General features: G+C 33.4%; 2 protein-coding genes across 3 annotated transcripts in view; one reads left to right on the top strand and one right to left on the bottom strand.

Moving 5' to 3' along the window:
* mor (SWI/SNF- related protein mor) overlaps positions 1 to 19,650 on the bottom strand; it is a 44,957-nt gene that overhangs the window by 22,370 nt on the left and 2,937 nt on the right. The gene's annotated exons all lie outside the window — the stretch shown is intronic.
* LOC148283324 (regucalcin-like) lies at positions 71 to 18,551 on the top strand. Its single transcript, XM_088223696.1, has 6 exons — positions 71 to 179; positions 3,832 to 3,967; positions 8,868 to 9,071; positions 11,769 to 11,993; positions 14,877 to 14,989; positions 17,573 to 18,551. The coding sequence occupies exons 1-6, from the start codon at positions 96 to 98 to the stop codon at positions 17,801 to 17,803; spliced, it is 993 nt and encodes a 330-aa protein (XP_088079822.1). The 5' UTR covers positions 71 to 95; the 3' UTR covers positions 17,804 to 18,551.

Raw genomic sequence — 19,650 nt, 5'->3', positions numbered from 1 at the left:
CAGACACGTCCGTGAAAGATGAAGCAGTATTTGGTCCCATATAAATAGGCGATTCGCTCCGCCCGCGGTCAGTCAAACGGTGATTACTCGCCGACATGTTGTTGCATTGGTTCGTTCTCGGCCTCGCGTTGTGCGCGTTGTGCGCGAGCGCGCAACCGCCTCCCGCTAAATTCGAACAGGTAATTCAAACGCATCCATTACATCTTTCCATTATTGAAAAAAGCATTTAAATTTCCGAATACCAAAAACAAAACACGCACGAATAGTGAAAAAACACGCTTTTTGAAATTACAACAAAAGAAAACTAGTCGGTAATTATTTGTCGTCGCGGCTGGGCACTTTGATCGAGTTTATTATTTTTAATTAGGTTAATATCAAATTCTTAAGTGACGTGTGAGTGTGATGATTTTATATTATATAGGCGTTAAGAATGTTTCTAAAGTAGTAAAATTAAAATTTCGTAAAGTTTACAGAAATACACGATCGTTCAAAGTACAATCGATTGCATAAAAATAAGTCATTTAACAATTAATCAATCGCGGTGTGATAATTATAGGTACATTCTGATGACGTAGAATTAAATAAACAGGTTACGAGCGAGAAAAATCTTCATTTAAATTCGTGGGTAATTGCCTTTCGTCCCTTCATTCTCTAACGGACTTTTATTATGATTAGACTTAATGCTACGTAGAAATATGCCGTCGTGTGTAATGAAAAAAAAAAATTAATTGCAGTTTAACGGTGAAAAACAGAACGGATATATTGTTTAATTTGTAAATACAAACAATTTATGGAATAAGTAGGTAATGAGGAAGTTCAGCTCTACGGAAAAAATGTATTCTTACGCGCGGTATATTAAATCGTACGGCGAAGTCTCTAGAAAATGTACGAAAAAAGTAGTAAAAATGATTTTAATGAAAACGAACTACTTTGAACGACGTCGCTAGTTCTTCCAAATCCACCAATAATATAAGAGTTGTGATAGATTTCCGATTTACGGTCAGTCAACTGACCAATCAACAGAACTCATCGAGAAGAAGGGGAGGAGAACTTGAGACGTCACACGCGGAGTAATTTCAAAAATACAAAACTTAAAAAAATCACAGCGCTGATAATACTACACACGAAAAAAATATTTTTTTTAAATCACATTTCCTTATCAGTTCTAATTTCAATCACATTTTTGACGATTTTGATAGCTACCAGTAAGTGTCATATCTGGTGTAACAAATCAAATATTAATAAATTTGAACTCAGGAAAAGTATAACATCTTTTTCGTACGATTGTATGTGCATGGTAATATGCCATCTCTTTTTTTTTGTAACTGTCGAGCGAGGGCAACGCAATATTTGCTATATCTTAGATGTAGTTAGTACAGGAATACCGTGTCTATTTATTAGACGTCAGTGAGTACATCCAATCGTGCAAATAAAACAATAGTGTGTTTATTGAAAACAAAAAATATCGCTCGGCGTAGCGCTAAGATACTGTCAGAAGGCGATTAACACGCAATTTACATACGATACTATAGCTTCGAAAGAAAAAAAGCTAGTGGATATTTCTTGTGTATCGAGTAGATACAAAACAATAACAAGTCTAGAATATTCAAGACGAGATTACAAATTATACAAGGCGATGATAATTATTGTGTGTCTATTGAATAATGATTAGTTAAAGACCTAGCATGACGGATATTGAGTAAATCTAGAGTTAAATGCACCATTATATTCGTGCTAATGGAATGGCAAATAAAATGCTTTATTATTTTTTATGTATTGAAATTATAGTGACCACACGAGAAGACTACGATATAAATAATGGACTTAATAAAATGTATATTGTTGTACTTGTTGACATTATTTTCGATTCAAATTAAAAATTGTACAAAAAAACATAAAATAATAAAAAAATGTAGTACCCAATCGATTAAAAAATAAAGTAAACCATCATATCGTATGTACTCGTATATGACTCATATTCCATGAACAATAAAAATATTTTTAATTTTGTATTCCGTACATCCTGTTTATAATTTATTTATAACTATTACTATTTGTAATATTTCTGGGCTTGGAGTACCAATGCAGTCTCTTATGCACTACTAGTGCGGATAGAGAAATAATGATTATTTTTATGGAAGATTTGTTAAATCATTTATCATAAACGTAATTTATATCAATCTAAAATATAAATAAAATATACCCTAGTTTGCGGACGATAAGACGTATCGGACCATTAGACGCACCCCAATTTTTTATTGAATTTTCAGAGTAAAAAGGTGCGTATTATGGTCCAAAAAATACGGTATTAAAAAGGGCATTTTAAAAAACGAAATAAAAATTATTATTGATCACACCATCGGCGGAAATTTAAATTGCGCTAAGGGACAAAGCGTAAATTATTAAAGAGAGAGAAAAAACAAAATTAAATATTTTTTTCTTACCGTATTAGCCCGAATATAACGCGACCAGGAGCAGGAATGAAAGGAAAAATTCCCTCATCTCAAGAGGATAAACGGTGTCTGGGAATTTTAATTAATAGGTAGTTGAATATTGTTTTTCTGTCGCTCTCTCGGAAATGCTTCCCCGATACTGTGCGAAAAAGAAAACTGCATGACAGACTGATTTTGCCTAGCTAAAATTAACAAAATCGACGTTCAGCAGTCTGTTTTCTGCACCCCAAAACTTTGATTGATTTGATCGTTTTTTTTTTTTTTTTAAGAAAAAGAATCGGAATTATTTTTTTTATATCGGAACCTTTTCCGTTTTTCAAAATTATTGATCATATTTGTATACCGTTCGTCCATAAACGGCAAATGAAACTGGACTTTTTTTTAGTTTATAGATGGTTCTAGCTCCCATAAAAATCAATTTATCAAAAAAGAAAAACGATAGAGACACGCCAATAGTAAATATCTATGGTGTGCAAAAAATCACTGCTCTAGTGGCATAACCCAGGAAGAAAATACGGTAATACGTTTGCATGAACAGTCAGACATATCAAAGATTATTATGCTGTAGAGCGATGAATTGTAATTGGCTGTTTGCACGGGGGAAAGCAAAGACAAATGTGAATGATTGTGGAAAGAATTCGGCAGAAGAATATTTTAATAATGTTGATACATTTTTAGCATTATGGGGTATGATTAATGAAATCAATATGATTAACGAAAAGGTTATTGATAAAATACGTTACCTCGGGGGCCCTAGATACCCCCGTTAGGCCCGCCCGGAAGGGTTAATAAAGTTTTAATTTATCAAATATAACCCCTTTTGTTGGGTGTTTTTTTTCAAAGTTAAAATGAATATTAAGTGCTCTCTGAATTGCATAAGTATTTTTTCTTTATTCCTATAAGAAAGCTATCGCTTAAGCATATAATAAGTTCATGTAATGCCATATTATATGGCCCGATTTATAATACTTAACCATTTAATTAAAAATAAAAGTATTTTTTTATTATTATTTTTCTTAAATCATTCTACTAAAACTTAAATCATTGAACAGTAAAAGTCGATATTTATATATTTTTAAAAAAAATACTATTTTAATTTGTTTTCACATACATCTCTTAAATTATTTACGCATTGTCCCTTAAATCATTTCAAATTTCCGCCGATGATAAATATGTAATTCGAATTAAAAATAAATAATAAATTCGAATAAATCTTCTTATAATATTCTAAACAAAAACTATTAAGCCGCCTACCTAGTTTTGCAGACCAACTACCAGTTTCGTGACACTGAATGATTTATTAACGTCTTCGGGTGCCGGGTCAAGCGGCCCATCTTCAGGACGAGTAAGGGAAATAATTATTAATGTTTTTGTCCAGGTTTCCGGACCTGTCGTCCACGGGGAAGGTCCCCACTGGAGTGATGAGCAGCAGGCCCTGTACTGGGTGGACATCCCCAGTGGAGATGTGTGGAGATTCCATCCCGACTCTGGGAACATCACCAAGTGTACAATAGGTATGTACCAAACTATAGAGGTTAAATTTACTATCTAAATTTATTGCAACAGCGAGGGGAAACGTTTTTGAGAAGGGAATATGGAAGTCTACGCACTTACAAGGCTTATGATCCGTCATTGGCTGGTTTAAGTGGCCACTTTACACGCTGTGTAAAATTCTGCATCCGCCTATGTTTCAACATCCACATTTCCTCAACTCTTCTATCTGTTGACTTTTGTGAAGTAACGAAGTGGCCACATAAACCAGCCAATGACAGGTCGTAAGCTCTGTAAGTGCCTAGACTTCCATATTGCGGGGTAATTACTACAACTAGGTAACTTCAAAATCTGTGGGTTACCCAATAAAAATATTTTTTTTATCCTCCTCTATATATACTATAATTAACCTTTCCCTCACTAAGCATCCAAAAATTACACATGATCCGAACGGGGGGACCAAACGACCCCAGGGCCTACTTGTACACGGCGTCAGGAGAATAAAACGTTAGAAGTGTTTATGACCGTGCAACAATTTATTCATGTTTTCGCGTACACATATTTTACTCATTCGTGTATTTTATTCATTTTTGTTAGTTTGCCGAATGTTTATGTACGTAAAGTGAAATTGACCCATGTATTATTTACGTCTTTTTTAGTTTGAATTTTTTTTTTTTTTAAACTATTTCAAAATTTAAAAACAAAAACAGGAAAATGCTTCTTTCTACTAATTTCCCGATTACAAAAAATGTACGGCAAATAGCTTTAATAATACTCGAGTTATCGAATTAAAACCGGTCTATGGGGGATTCGAATCCCCCCTTCGGTCCGGCTAGGTTAACAAATAACAAAATCAGGCTAGTTTTCATTTCTTATGTTAGACAATGGCAATACAACAGCCATTTATTTGAATGGACCACGATCCAATATCTCTAATTGTGCTAATTTTCCAAACGAGTACAGCCGAACGTTATCCGACACATCTCGACTGCGGGTTTCGGCTGAGTCGAAGATTCGGCAAACTTTTGGCCTAAACCGAAACCACGGCCGAAATTTATTTTACTGACCGAAACTGGCCAAAACCGAAACTTCGGTCGGTCACTATTGATAACTCCCACAGGGAGTGAAATCCAGCCTGTCTGCAAACATTTGGACATACTCAAAATTAGATTAAATTAAATTTCTTATATTTTAAAAACATTTATTCACTTCTATTCACTATACCTACTCCATAGTCCTAACGCTCCACTTCACCTACGCGACTTGCTTACTTCTTCGTTCACATACTCAAAGCACCCTCATAATTCCCATCCATAATCATTCATTTACTATATATGCGGCTCGATTGCGAAATCATCACCTTCCATCCACTATGAAAGATGTTTCTTCAGCATCTCTGTTTAAACCACGCCTGAAGAAACATTAATTTGCTCTTCTTTTATTTCCTTTGAAATACAGTACTAAATAATTTATTTATATACACAAATAGTTTTTTTTTTTAATGAGAAAAGAAATATTTGCGTTTTTATGATTAACCCAAATATTTCATTTTGAGGGCCATTTTCAGCGAGTTTTAAATAATTCACTATTAGAAAATGGAAATCAAGTAGGGGTAGAGTGAGATTCGAACCACGGACATTTGAGCCGTGAGTCCGAGACACTCGCCACGGGACCACAACCCGATTTATTACCCGGTTATTATAAGCCGGTTTATCCATTTTTTTTGTTTATTTACATACCATACACAAGTCATAATATTGTGACTTCAAAAAAAAACTTTTTGAAACACTGTAAAATGAAACATTTGTCAGTGTGTAATAAGTTAATGTTCCTTTAATTATGTTTATTTTATCATAATATCAAAATTTTGAATTGGTCAACTATATTATAAAAATCCCTCTCCTCCACTCTATTTCCTCATCCCTTAACCTTCCTTACAAGCTATTTTTTTTCTCATGTCTTATATAATATTTTATTTTTCTCTTTACTGTGTAACATGTTCTCTCATTATATTTGTGAAAAACTTTAACTGGATGTGTGTACTATTTTTTATATTTTGTATTCTTACATAATAACGGTTGTTTTTTCCTTAATAAATAAAATAAAAAATACCCATGTATTAAAACTAAAAAAATAACACTTTTTATTGTATAGTTGCAATTTGTCAATATTTTGCCAATGTACAAATAAAATGTACAGAAAGATGAATAAATAAATTACAGAAAGTCAAACTGTGACACGGTACATATTTCAGATTAACGGGGTGAACTACTGCGACACGGTACAAATACTTAATAACCTAAGGTTACGCCAAATTTATTTTTTACTAGATAGATAATAAATATAGATCAAGTGTTTATCGGTTCGGTTTTTATTTGTGGAATGTTATGATAAAATGAATGATAAAAAAAATTGCTCTTTAAGACTGTAAAGTGGTCTTACTTTCTTGAATTTACCAATACAAATTACATCAACCCCGATGATGGACGCTACCATGCGATCCGAAACGTCGGCAGAGTGCGATCGACACACGGCACAATAACTAATAAAATTAAATTTGGTATATTTAGGGTATTTTAAATATTTCCAAATACTTGTAAACAAATACTGGATTTAAACCCTGGGAATTTATCAAGATTAAAAGATACTTCAACATAGATGGAGTTCCTCTTTAACCATTTATAGGACACATATTTAGTTTTGATTTACGTCTTACAAACCTAATTAAAATTGGATTCTTATTTAGATAATTATTTTAATTTTAATAAATTTAGACATTATCTTAGGATAATAAACCTAGTGCATTTAAGAAAGCTGGGTAAAACGCTGATCTACGAGTGTACGTTATTACGATACCCTTGTGGCATAAGACTTATTATTTATACGAAATATTAGAAAATAAACACATCAATTCTGGTGGTATATATCTGTACCTCAGAGGCAGACGGGTGCAAATCCAAACTTAAAATGTTCAACCACAGCCTAGAGAATCTACTTTCCCTAAGTGATTTCTAATACTTTATACTCGTAGCATAAATATGTATTTTCAATATCTTAATACATTGTTTTTTTCATTATAAGACTTACATATTATATATTTCTTATAATTCTTTATTATTTATGGACATGATCATATACTCAATACGAAAATCGAAATGTCGTTTCATCAAATTTTGGATTTGCATCCGTCTGCCTCTGAGGTACAGATATATGGACCACTTTGTTCTAGGTGTCATGGAAGTCAACATATTTACATACAGAGCTTTCACACGTAGAATATTGGGCGGATAGTTTACATCAATAATACGGTTAACGCAGCCACATTTCACATATTTTTTTGATAAAAGTAATAAAATACCTGCCACGATTTAGGAGCTCCTCCTGCTGAGGCAGGTTATAACAAATACATGAATATAATATAACCAAAACATTGGTGTTGAACCAGAAGGCATTATTTGTGCCCATAAACAATAAGGGGCCTTGTAAAACACCCCACAAGGTTAAAAATTAACAATTTCCTATTGTAACAAAGTAGTAATAATTCGATTTTGTTTTCATATAACTGGCACAATTAATCAATCAAGTTACCCATTTTGCATGATTGATTTTAATTATAATTTTATTCGTATCTTTTATAAATTAACCTTCAATGAACTATGACCAAAATACATACAAAACAAATCTATAAAATAATAAAAATGCGCAGATGATATTTAGATAATAATTTGCACGTACGCCTCGTGGTGTAGTGGTTAGCTCGTTTGACTAGCATGCATAAGGTCCTCGGGTCGAGAATATCGACATGGAATATATATTTATAAAGGAAATCATTTTGCAACATACGCAACCCTTCGTTATTCATTACGTAATTAAAATAAAAACACTTTGTTAATGGAGTTACGGGTGAGGGGGGTTTAAACTCGATCATTTGCACTTATTTTCAGCAAAAAGCAGGAGTGACCATAAGAAATATTGTTTATTTAATAATTTAGTATTCAAAAAAAATATTTATCGCTTTTTTAAATTATATATTATTTCTCAGTTGTGTAAAATTTTTATGTTTTATTTTCAACGCGTAGAACCTTCAACCTTCGTTTTACTTTTCTAGAAGAGAACAAGAGATAAAAAATAATATTTGTTTTTATCTATATTTTTAAAAAAATGCATAACTGAGTATACATATTTAATACCAGGGAATCTATATAAAAACAAGTGAATTAGAAAATGAATATGGAGCGTCCTCTGGTTAGGACAGTTTCTATCTAACATGGCATAGCCAGTTTTTATGTTTTTTTTATTTGAACAAATATTGTAGAACAAAAATTGGTATTTATTATTTATAAATGAACAAAAACATAAAATAGAATCTTTTGTAATCTTCATTTCATAATAAAAAATTTAAAAAACATTTTGTCCATTCAAAAATATTTCAAATTTCCGCAAACGATATTTCGTAGTCCTCCGATTGTCACAGATATTTCGTAGTCCTCTGATTGTCACAGATATTTCGTAGTCCTCTGATTGTCACAGATATTTCGTAGACCTCTGATTGTCACAGATATTTCGTAGTCCTCTGATTGCCACAGATATTTCGTAGTCCTCGGACTATCATTTGAAGCGTGATACTGATCTTGCATTCAAGTAATAAATAAAACACTGCGCCAATGAAATTTTATTGTACAGTAAAACTCAAATTATCCGTATTAGTAAATGCCAGATTTTATTGCTTCCGAAATAATACGGGGAAATGGAATCACATTAAAAACTTACTTCAAGGTAAAAGTTAATTACACAATTAAATTCATTTTAAAATTTCTCCTTTATTTTTTATTTCCTGATAACGATCTGGATATTTGGCAATCCGGATGACTGGAGTTCGGATGAACGCTGTACTAATACTTTTTATGCGAATGTTTTTTACAGGGGGCGACGTCACCGTCATCGTGCCCGTAAAGGGGCAGCCGGACGTGTTCGTGGTCGGCATCGGGGACGAGCTGCAGCTGCTGACGTGGAGCGGGGCCAACCACACCACCACGTCCCTGCGCCCCCTGGCGGGCGTGGGGCCACTGCCCGCGGGGGCGCGCCTCAACGACGGCAAGGTGGACAGCGACGGGAGGATGTGGGTCGGTAAGGAAACCCGATCATACTAATAAGCCTCCATATAATTTGCCAAACTCACAGTGAAAAGGGCAATAAAAGCAGTAAAATTAAATTAAATCAAAATCGCGGTTTCCAAAATTGATTTTTTTTAAAGAGTAACTCGTTTATCGTCATAAAAACATAGCTTTTTTAGTATGAACGAAACCGTTAGGAAGCCCCACGGTCTTTAAAACGGTTTTCGGGTATGTGGAGGGAGTGCTTTCACTGATCAAACTACAGTCCATCTAAATCCGGCCTTCATAGTGTAGTGGTTAAGACGCTTACTCACGCACGGAAGATTCCGGGTTCAATTCCCAATGAGAACACAAAAACTAAAATGTGATTTTTCTCAAGCCTCAGTGTTCTGTGCTGTAATTTACTATGTAATTGGGCCTCTTGGCCTGTTAGGATGAAATTTATTTTGTGCGTAGCAAAAAGTTTGCAAATAAAATATTCGAATGTGCGTATTTAAAAAAAATGTGCGATCCCCGTGGTGTAGTGATTAAGACGCTTTACTCACGCACGGAAGGTTCCTGGTTCGATTTCCGGTGAAAACACAATGTTTTAATATGATATTTCTTAAGCCTGGATGTTGTGCTGTAATTCACCTTTCGGGCCTTCTGGGCTGTTGTGGTGCAAATAGAAACTAAATATTCAAGGGGAAAATATAGATGAAGTAAAAGAAATAAAATATTTAGGGGTAGATATCATCACATTTCGAGTATATCAACAACAAAATTTCTAAAAGGGGAGGATTTTTAAAAATAATATAAAAAAATATCGGTTTAAATACAAGTAATTTAATTTTTAAGGCAATTGTCTTGCTGCATTTTAATTATTGTTCTAGTATTCTCTTTCTGGGCACTGAAAATCAATATGTCATGCAGAATAGGGGAATGAGGACAATATTGATTATAATACAATATGTGGCAGATATACAAAAATTCAACACATGTTGATGGTATTGAACGTGCTTTCGGTAAAGCAGTAATTTTAAACACTTAAGTTTTAATATTTAAATTTCAAAATAAATTATTGCCGGAATACATGTTTAATTATGTTCAGCGTAATAACCAAATTCTTCACTATTCTACGAGGGGAGGTGAAGGTTTCAGACTCCCCAAAACAACAATTCAGGCAACTCAAAACAGTCTGTATCATAAAGAACTTAAAATGGCAAAATAGATTAGGGATGCTGGGTCTATCACATCGTTTCATGGGATAGCGATGATTTTGTTGAAAACAAACATGCATTTAGGTAGATAGAGTGCCATCGGAAAGCGAATGGATTTTATAACAATATTTTGTTTTTGAAATTATTTTTTTACATATTTTTTTTATTGGTAAAGGTATAACTAGGTGTTCAAATTTTATTGGTACAACTATCTTAAATAAATACATTACATTATAAAGGCTTTAAACATTCGAAAGCACTGTCTATTATATATCATATCTTGAGAAACATAAATCTGGAAATTATTGGCTTATAACCGTTATTGACATATTAAAGATTTTAACTATCATTTTTCTTTTTTGCCATATAAAAATAACATTAATTTGTAAAGTACATATTTTTTATGTCCTCAGTAGTAGTATTTTAAATCGAAACATCATAAAAATATCGCAATTTACCTCTGTAAATTGTTGGATCAATCAGTTCGTTTATCAATTCCTTATTTTACGGCGGAAGTAATTTTACACGTGGTTAAAACTTTAAAATACAAACATTACTCGGTAGCCATATCCTTGATAAATAAATACCTACACCATTTTAGTAATTTAATTAATTACCACCACACCTACTATTCTCGGGGAAAACAATTAAAGACCACATAAATGAAAAATGTACTGTCTAGTAAGTGGTGTCCTGCAGTTATTAAGTTCATATTTGAATAAAGACTAACTGAAAAACGATTTTGATATTTTTATTCATCATTATTTTGAGTACGTTTAATCTTTTAGACATTATAGAATTCGTGGTTTTTACCAATGGTTTTTTTTGTGAAGTCATTCGGGTTTCTTAATGCTGTTTTTCAACTTTCGATAAAGCAAGCGCACTACAAAATACTGATGTAATTCGTAATGCATCATCTCGAGCGAATCTCGGGTAAACACGTGATTGAGAAAGCAACTAAGTGCTGTGTGAACAGTGGTGGCGTGACACCGATGATTAGCTTTTAGCTGGGTCAAGATCAACTTGTGTTTATTTTTTAGTTGAATTATCCGAGATCACAAGAACGGCGATCTTTCTTGATGGACCGAAACGCTGCGCTCAAAAAATAGTGCCTGCTCTCTTGAGACCGCAGATTTGCAATCGGCGGCATTTGATCAAAATGTGCCCCACCGAAGTTAGTATGCAAACCAATACGAAAAATTAGAACCAGTTTCTTCCCTCATATCTCTAGGATGCTTAGAATATACAATAAATTAATAAAAGTTTAGGCGATTTAAAAAAATATTTTCGCAGGTACATGGAAGAAAAGAAGCTAACGATTCGTTCACATCTCACTAACAGTTGACATAAAACTGCACTAATATCATATCTGCCTGGAATTAGCCATATTTGTATTTTTGTTTTAACGCTGTTCCACTTTGCCTTATTTTGTTTAGGTATTTTATGTCAATTTACAAAGGTTTTGACTTGTCGATTTGCTAAATTGTGAAAATGTTTATTTCTTCCTTCAGGTACCATAGGCCCCGAGGTGAACGAAGTAGTAGAAGAGAACAAGGCGACGTTCTACAGGGTGTCGTGCGCCGGTGGAGACACTCCTGAAGTCGCCGAACAGGTGGCCAACGTCTCCGTGTCTAACGGCCTTGCCTGGTCTGCAGATGGAGCAATATTGTATTACGTGGATTCTCCCACCAAGAAAATCGACGCTTTCGACTTCGAAGCGGAAAACGGGACGATAAGTAAGTACTGAAGAACAACTACATATTTCATCATCATCATTCCCTTTCCACACCTAATGGTGCATATGACACCGCATTGGTACACCAATCGCAGCTTATCTTGATCATTTTTTGTTACATGAAGATAGGATGATCAGCATTACGCTTCGGGTACCAGTCCAGGGACTATAAAATATTCTGGTGTAAAAGATAAATTTACATTTAAATAAATAGTTCGTATCAACCATGTCGGGAAGCGAACCCGAGACCTCTCGCTTGGTAGGCAAACGCGCTGACCGATATTTATTTATTTTATTTTATTTCATTGGAAAGCCAACAGACATTTATAAATTTATAAGATACAATTATATTATAAATACATATCATAAAGTCCAATTAGAGGCTTCTACATAATATTGTTATTGTAAATGTTGTCACACAATGTGTCAGTAACGCCTTCAATGGAGATTTCTAATATAAATGTTATATTTGAAGCACTAACATTATAATATTTCTAAGTTAGCTTCTAATACATGTCCGAACGTTTGCACTAATCTGTAGAATTTTATTTGTGAATCAGCTTCGCTCGGAATTAAGATCTCTGGAAAATTACCCTTCGTAACAATGTCTAATTCTAACAATACGCGGAGCGCAACTGTAATTGAAGAGAAATTATATTATAGCTTGATAATTTATAAATATTTCGGTCTTGCACTTCCGATGCTGATCCCAATGTGTTATTACAGTGCTTTTAAAGAACTAAAACGTTTCAAATTGACATTGTCGGAAATCCAACCCGAAACCTCCCGAATGCGTTATTTCTCAGTAATGATAAAATTATTCGCCTTTTTACAGCTCGAAACAAAATATGGTAAGGAAATGGCACACTTTTATTTGCATTTAATCTGGTTTCGGTGCTAAGTATAATATGTTAAAATAATCATTATTTGTGCAAAGTGGCGGATTTCCTTGCCACAATCCAGACCTGATTACATCTGATATTGAATATGAGACATGTATTGTCACAGCCTTGTAACAAAAGAAATTCCGAACCATTTATAATATATTATTATAATTCAGAACAAACAGTACGAGCCAACAAGCATAATAATTCCGCCATAAATTACACATGTCAATTATTTACACTGGCACAATCTCATCCTTACCCTGAAGAAACGACATGTTAGTTTGCGTACATTTTATGTTAATCGTTGCTATTCCATCCAGCAACGATGTGTCTTATTTTTTCAAAAATATCTATTCGGTTCAATGAAAAAACAAATGAAAAGCGACTTTTCAGCATGATTACAAAAAAAGCAGTTTAACCGAAATCTTGTTTTCAACTACTACAATCTTACTTATGAATACGATTTTTTTATCTCATTTCAAATAGTGTCTCCCTTGAAACCATTTTGGGTTCGTAACTATTGTATGAGGTAATTATTATAAGAACCGAACATCGCTCGAGACAATAAACTGCGATGATAATTTGCCAATCCTTGTAATATTGAACTGATTTTAGAATAATTTAGTTACACAAAGGACTAATATATTATTAAATCAAAGTAGAAATCGAACCGGCACGCAATTACGATTGTTAGATTTATCTGAGACATAAAATACATTACGGAAAAGCGAGTCACAATGCAGTCGGCCTCCAGTGATTAATAATCCGTTCAGCCCTTTCAATGCAAACGGCGTACGACGAACAACCTTTGAGTAAAAAACGCACTAATAATAAAATTGTTTCTTCACTTCTATACGAGTGTTATCATTGGCGCCGTTCTGCATGGAAAATAAATTCTTTACAAAATATAACTAAGTTCAGAATACAAAGCATTTAAATGTTCGATATCATCTAAATACAAGTTTTTTTAAATATATATTTATATGTACTGTATGTTTACAAACGAACCATCACGCCATTTCTCGGCAGGGGTAAGGCACAGAGGCCACATCACTGTCTTTACTTATTCGTATAATATATTATCGTATTATGGAAGCACGCCGATTATTCCGACTGTTGGCAAGAAAAGACGGAAAGGATGTATGTTATCCAGATGCTAACTCTGAACTGCTTGATAAGTTAGAACGATTGCAGAATATTTGTATTCGTTATATCTTTAATCTTCGCAAATTTGACCACATAACCGAGTATCGCACGCAACTACACTGGCTCAGTATCAGGCATAGAAGAAACATTCACATTCTATCACTTCTTCACAATATTTTAAATAATCCCACTTCGCCCGTTTATCTGAGAGAGCTCATCCAACCTCTTTCACAACACGGACTATCTCTTCGTTCTAGTAACGAGAAAACCCTTTTAATACCCTGTCATCGCTCTAATTTTTTTGCCTCCTCTTTCACAGTAGTAGCCGCTCGATTGTGGAATAATCTACCCACTAATGTTAGAGACGCCCCTTCATTATTTACATTTAAGTCAAGATTGAAATGTCACTATCTAAATATTTAAATTGTTCCTTTATCCTTCTTCTTTCCTTCCCATCCCCTCTCCACTCTTCATAGTATAGTGTTATTTTTTTTTTATATATATATATTTATTTTTGTTAATCTTTGCTTTTAATTTTTGTATAAAATTGTAAGATTCAATATGTCCATGTATTTATAATTTTCTCAAACTGAACGGTTTGGGTAGGTAGGAAGAAATTGCCTTAAGGCAATATGCCCGCTCTTATATGTATATTTATTGTATATGTATATAAAGTGTCAAATAAATAAAAGACCACATCTTTTGGACATGCCAAGTCTTTCTCAGTCTTATTAGATTGCATTTCAACAGACTGCTTTCGGCCCTTACTTTCTTCCTTGTTTTTAATTCCACACTTTACTTCCGTGCATTACCGATTATGGGAATTAAATATGACTTTACTCTCGTTTTAGGCAATCGGCGAACAGTGTTCGACCTGGTGCAACACAACATCACAGGAGTGCCGGATGGAATGACTATCGACGCTGACGATAATTTGTGGGTGGCTGTTTACGGCGGTGGAGTGGTAAGAAAAATCTCATTATTGGAACCTAAATCTACTTTAATCATTATATTATATACCGAAGCTCCATAACGACATATACTAAACTTGGTAAGTTTCTTTTAAATCGCAACATTCATAAATTAAATAAATCAACTTTTATTATTCGATTAATGTTTATTATATGCCAATACTATATCGGCACGTTAACTATATAATTTTCCAATCAGGGCCCCGATTACAATGAGAAGTTAACATTTATCTTCAATTTTATCTACAAAGTAAAATTAAGTTTTTTGTATGCAAAGCAGAATATGCAAACAATTTTTTCTTCTAAACACGCTCAATTAAAGGTTACCGACGAAGATACTTTAAATGTTCATGTTAATATATTCGATTTCGTACACATATATCGGTTTTTCTTTATAGACAGTCGAAGATAACTCTAACTTAACTGTTAACTTCCCATAGTAATCGGGGCCCAGGTATTGGGAGTTTTTTTTTTCAATAAAAAAATATTAGTCAGTAAAATAAAAACAGGATTAACAAGTCAAACTGGTAATTGGCAGACAATCTCATTAGCATATTTATTTTTCTAAATGATATTCAAGTCATAGCATACTTGGTACCTAGATTGACACCACATTCCTTAGACTAAAATAAACAATCGATTAATGTAAATCGTGAAATTCAGCGTTTTTTTGAAAATATTTTTATTTGTTAATGGACTATCCTAAGCAATTTTTTTAAAATGTATTTTTATGTATACTATTATCAGCGCTATGATTTTTTCAAAGTTTTGCGATTTTGAAATTACCCCGCCTGTGACGTCACAAGTTCTCTTCGGTGAGTTCTGCTGATTGGCGGGTTGGCTTCCCGTAAACCGAAAATCTATCACAACATCATCGTCTGTCTGTCTATCTATGGCGGCCTCCGTGGTGTAGTGGTCAAGACGCTTGACTCACACACGGAAGGTTCCGGGTTCGATTCCCGGTGAGAACACAAAAATAAAAATGTGATTTTTCTGAAGCCTGGGTGTTTTTTGGTGTAATTCACCACTGTAATTGGGCCTTCTGGCCTGTTGTGGTGCAAAAAAATAAAATAAACACCCTATTTCTTCCCACTATCCAAATCGTTCAATTTGATAAAATCAGTGGTATATGAACATATTGTAGGTAATGCTTTGAATAGGTCCAAATGTTTGTAGACAGGCTGGATTTACTCCCTAGAGAGTAATTTAGATCTAAATAAACAGTGTGTAAAGTGGCCACTCAAACCAACTGGTGAGAAATCATAAGCCCTGTAAGAGACTAGACTTCGATATTCACTTCTCAAAAAAAGTCTCCATCTATGTTGCAATATAAATATGCCAATTTAAACCTGTTAAATCTATAATAAATTACAATGAACATCCCAGGGAGGACTTTTATGATTCAAACATTTAATTTATTCAATATACCTAAATGCTTCCTGTAAGTGTGATGTTTTACGTGACAAAAAAATCCGGATTCTCGGGAGACCACAAATTGAATCTGAGGATTAAAAGAGCACTTGTCCCCTTAACACAGTTATTTAAGAACCCCAGGCTTCGGGGGCGAGATATGGTTGGAAATGTAAAACACTAACATAACCAGATTCTTTGAAGATCTAAAACAGATCATAGGGACATCAGTGGCTTTTGAAATACTGACCTCCAAACAATTATGCAATATTTTAGAGATATATAAATAGAATTACTTTGTTTTATGAACCACTTTTTATCAACACAACCTAATAGTTTCGGCAACAACACTTCTGTATTCTTCAGGGTTATGTATACATAAATGTTTTTTAATTTTTTTATTTATATAATGAATTTGAAATGTGGTACTAGGGAATTAAATAAAAAGTATAATAATTATGAATTAAATTCCCAGGAGTTGCTAAAACTCAATTCTGGACTTGAATACTATTGTCATTTTAAAAAAAAAACACATATGAAGAACAACAAAGAAACAAAGCAAGTTTAACACCTCTATAACTAAATTTAACACGACAATATATAAGCCAAAAACCTTTTCTTACTCAAACAAAACAAATATATAAAAACGCTTTCAAGAATGGAGGATGTGGTAAATCTAGAACTAAGAAAGATTAGATCGTTAACACCACATGCTACGCAGACAATACAACCATAGTGGCAGTAGCGACTCCTGATGATAAAAACATATCATCTATCCCGGTAAAACAAAAAGCTAAAATATTTAGGTTTTAAAACCTCGAGCCACAGCGTCCTAAACTCTGAAGTGAGGGAACAAGCGAGGAAAGTCTTGGCAGCATCTGGATGCCTAAGAAATGGAGTAAACCTAATAACGGGAATAAATGATATAACAAAATAATGTTACGTACTTTAAAAATTAGTTGACGGTTTTTCACACCAAGTGCAATATTTACTAAAATGAACAAGAAAGATCTTAAAGAGGTGAAAGAACTAAAAGTGGTGCGTTAGATGTGGCCTGAGTAGCCAAATTTTCTATTATGTAATAGTCAAGGACAGCTGCTAGTGCAATAAGTACAAATGCTCGGAATTATTATGAAATGATTTGAAAACTTGATTCTTTTTTACAGATACTGGAGATAAATCCTCATCTAGGTCGTCTACTTCAAACGTTCCCGCTAGAGGGTATTTCCCGCCTAACTTCCGTAGCATGGGGATCTAAAGACTTGGATGTACTTTACGTCACTACATCAGGAAGGGGAGGCGAGGGTGGTGGACAGCTTTATCGCCTGCTCGGCACAGGAGTGCATGGTCGCCCCGCACACTCATTTTCACTAGACAAGTGTACAAAGAAGGCCTGAGAAAGGATGGACGCCATTCCGTAAAACAAAAATATTATTGTAAAAACAATCAATCCTGACGAGGAAACTAGTAAAATAATATTTCACTAGTATTCATTCGTAACATTTTCCTAAAAAAATAAATGATCGTTCATTATCTAGTATGATTTCATGACAGTATTGAATCACGCAAACATACTTAGTATAAAGCAATGAGGAAGTTCAGTGTTTTTTTAATTTTTTTATCATATGTTATGACTATTAAACTAAGCTAAAAAAATTTATTTTTTATTTTTATATATCGTCTTCGCTATGATTTTTTAAGTTTTGTATTTCTGAAATAACTCCGCGTGTGACGTCAGAGGTTCTTCTCTGTCAGTTCTCCCGATTGGTTCGTTTACGGTAAGTAAACCGTATATCCTTCACAGCTCTCATATCATTGGTTGGTTCATATGAACCAGTGATGTCCTTCAAAGTAGTGTGTCTTTATTATTTTTTTCATACATTTTTAAGAAACTTTGCCGTACAATTTAATGCTCTAATTTTTACCGTGAGCAAGTAAACATTTTTGTATCCAATTTCCCGTAGGGCTGAAGTTCCTCATTGCAAACACGTATTGGACATCTCGGATAAGGATGTATTACTAAGGCCAATATAATACTATGCAAAAACAATATTACCGTAATACTATTATTATATGTCATGTTCGATAACCATTAATATTAAGTACCTATCACGATGAACTGTGTTAAATAAAAAATATCTATAATTATAATTGTTTAATTTGTTTCCTAGTCTAGAAGAATTGAAAAAAAGATGCGATATTTAGTAATATTGATGATTTCATGAAATATGTACATTCTTTCTCTCCTGACAAAGTTTTCCTGAAAATTTTGAAAATAATTGGTATTAGAGGTGTTGATTTGATTCGCAGAGACACAAAACCCACTTTAAAGGCTTTTTATACTTATAAACAAGAGAATGGAGTGAGATATATGACTCATTTGTTTCATTTTGTAGATTTTTCCAAACATCAATAAATACTCTCATATGCGGTTATGGCTAAGATGCTTGAATTACATAGGGAAGGCTTTGTATTCAAATTCAATAAATTTCCAAAGCCTGGATGTTTTGTGCTGTGATTTACCACTGTAATTTAGCTTCCTGGCGAGTTATGGTGCAATTAAAAAATAATTAATTTATTAAAATGAATCTCTTTTTTATTCATCCCGAGCGGGTTTTGTAACACTACGAGTCATTTATCAAAATAATGGTGGATTCCTCGCACTATGAACAACTGATTACTTTTATTGTAAATAGATGTTTATCTATGATGCAACGGCCAATTCTAATTGAAATATTTAACATAATTAATATGCATGATACGAGAGACCAAATTTCTTTGTTCTAATTGAATCGATTATTTTGTAAGTGTCATCAGTCCACACATTTGAGAAAAAGAGTTAAGTATGAGGTTTTTTCCTCTGAAAGTAAATCTACAATATTGTATCAAAAATACATCAGTCCGAAATTTCTACGCTATTTGGTACGGACGTATCGTAACCAAAATATGAATGTGATTCCAAAACGTCGTTGGTTTAATATGAATGTGATTCCAAAACGCCGTTGGTTTCTGAGTGTGTTTCGGAAAATAAAAGCAAAAGAGGCATCAGAAAAGGTGAAAATTACAATGCCAATATCATTAAACGGGTGAAGTTTATGTTAATGAGCAAAATGTTGTTTTTACCTAATTTTATATGTAAGCATGTATTATTTCATTAGTATCTTATTTTCTTTTTAATTAAAATACTTTCATTAAAATAAACTAATTATCTTTCACTTTTTTGCTGTTTTTTTACATAAATCTA

This window comes from Micrasema longulum, unplaced genomic scaffold, assembly GCF_059751315.1.
Source record: "Micrasema longulum isolate JH-2025_06_02 unplaced genomic scaffold, ASM5975131v1 h1tg000248l, whole genome shotgun sequence".
Classification (NCBI taxonomy): domain Eukaryota; kingdom Metazoa; phylum Arthropoda; class Insecta; order Trichoptera; family Brachycentridae; genus Micrasema; species Micrasema longulum.
This window is presented reverse-complemented; position numbering and strand designations above follow the sequence as displayed.

What these genes read in the sequence shown, in the direction of transcription:
- LOC148283324 (XM_088223696.1), top strand. Translation starts at nt 96, where the DNA reads ATGTTGTTGCATTGGTTCGTTCTCGGCCTCGCGTTGTGCGCGTTGTGC. An exon ending in CATCACCAAGTGTACAATAG is followed by an intron (nt 3,968 to 8,867) that starts GTATGTACCAAA and finishes TGTTTTTTACAG; the next exon opens with GGGGCGACGTCACCGTCATC. An exon ending in AGCGGAAAACGGGACGATAA is followed by an intron (nt 11,994 to 14,876) that starts GTAAGTACTGAA and finishes CTCTCGTTTTAG; the next exon opens with GCAATCGGCGAACAGTGTTC.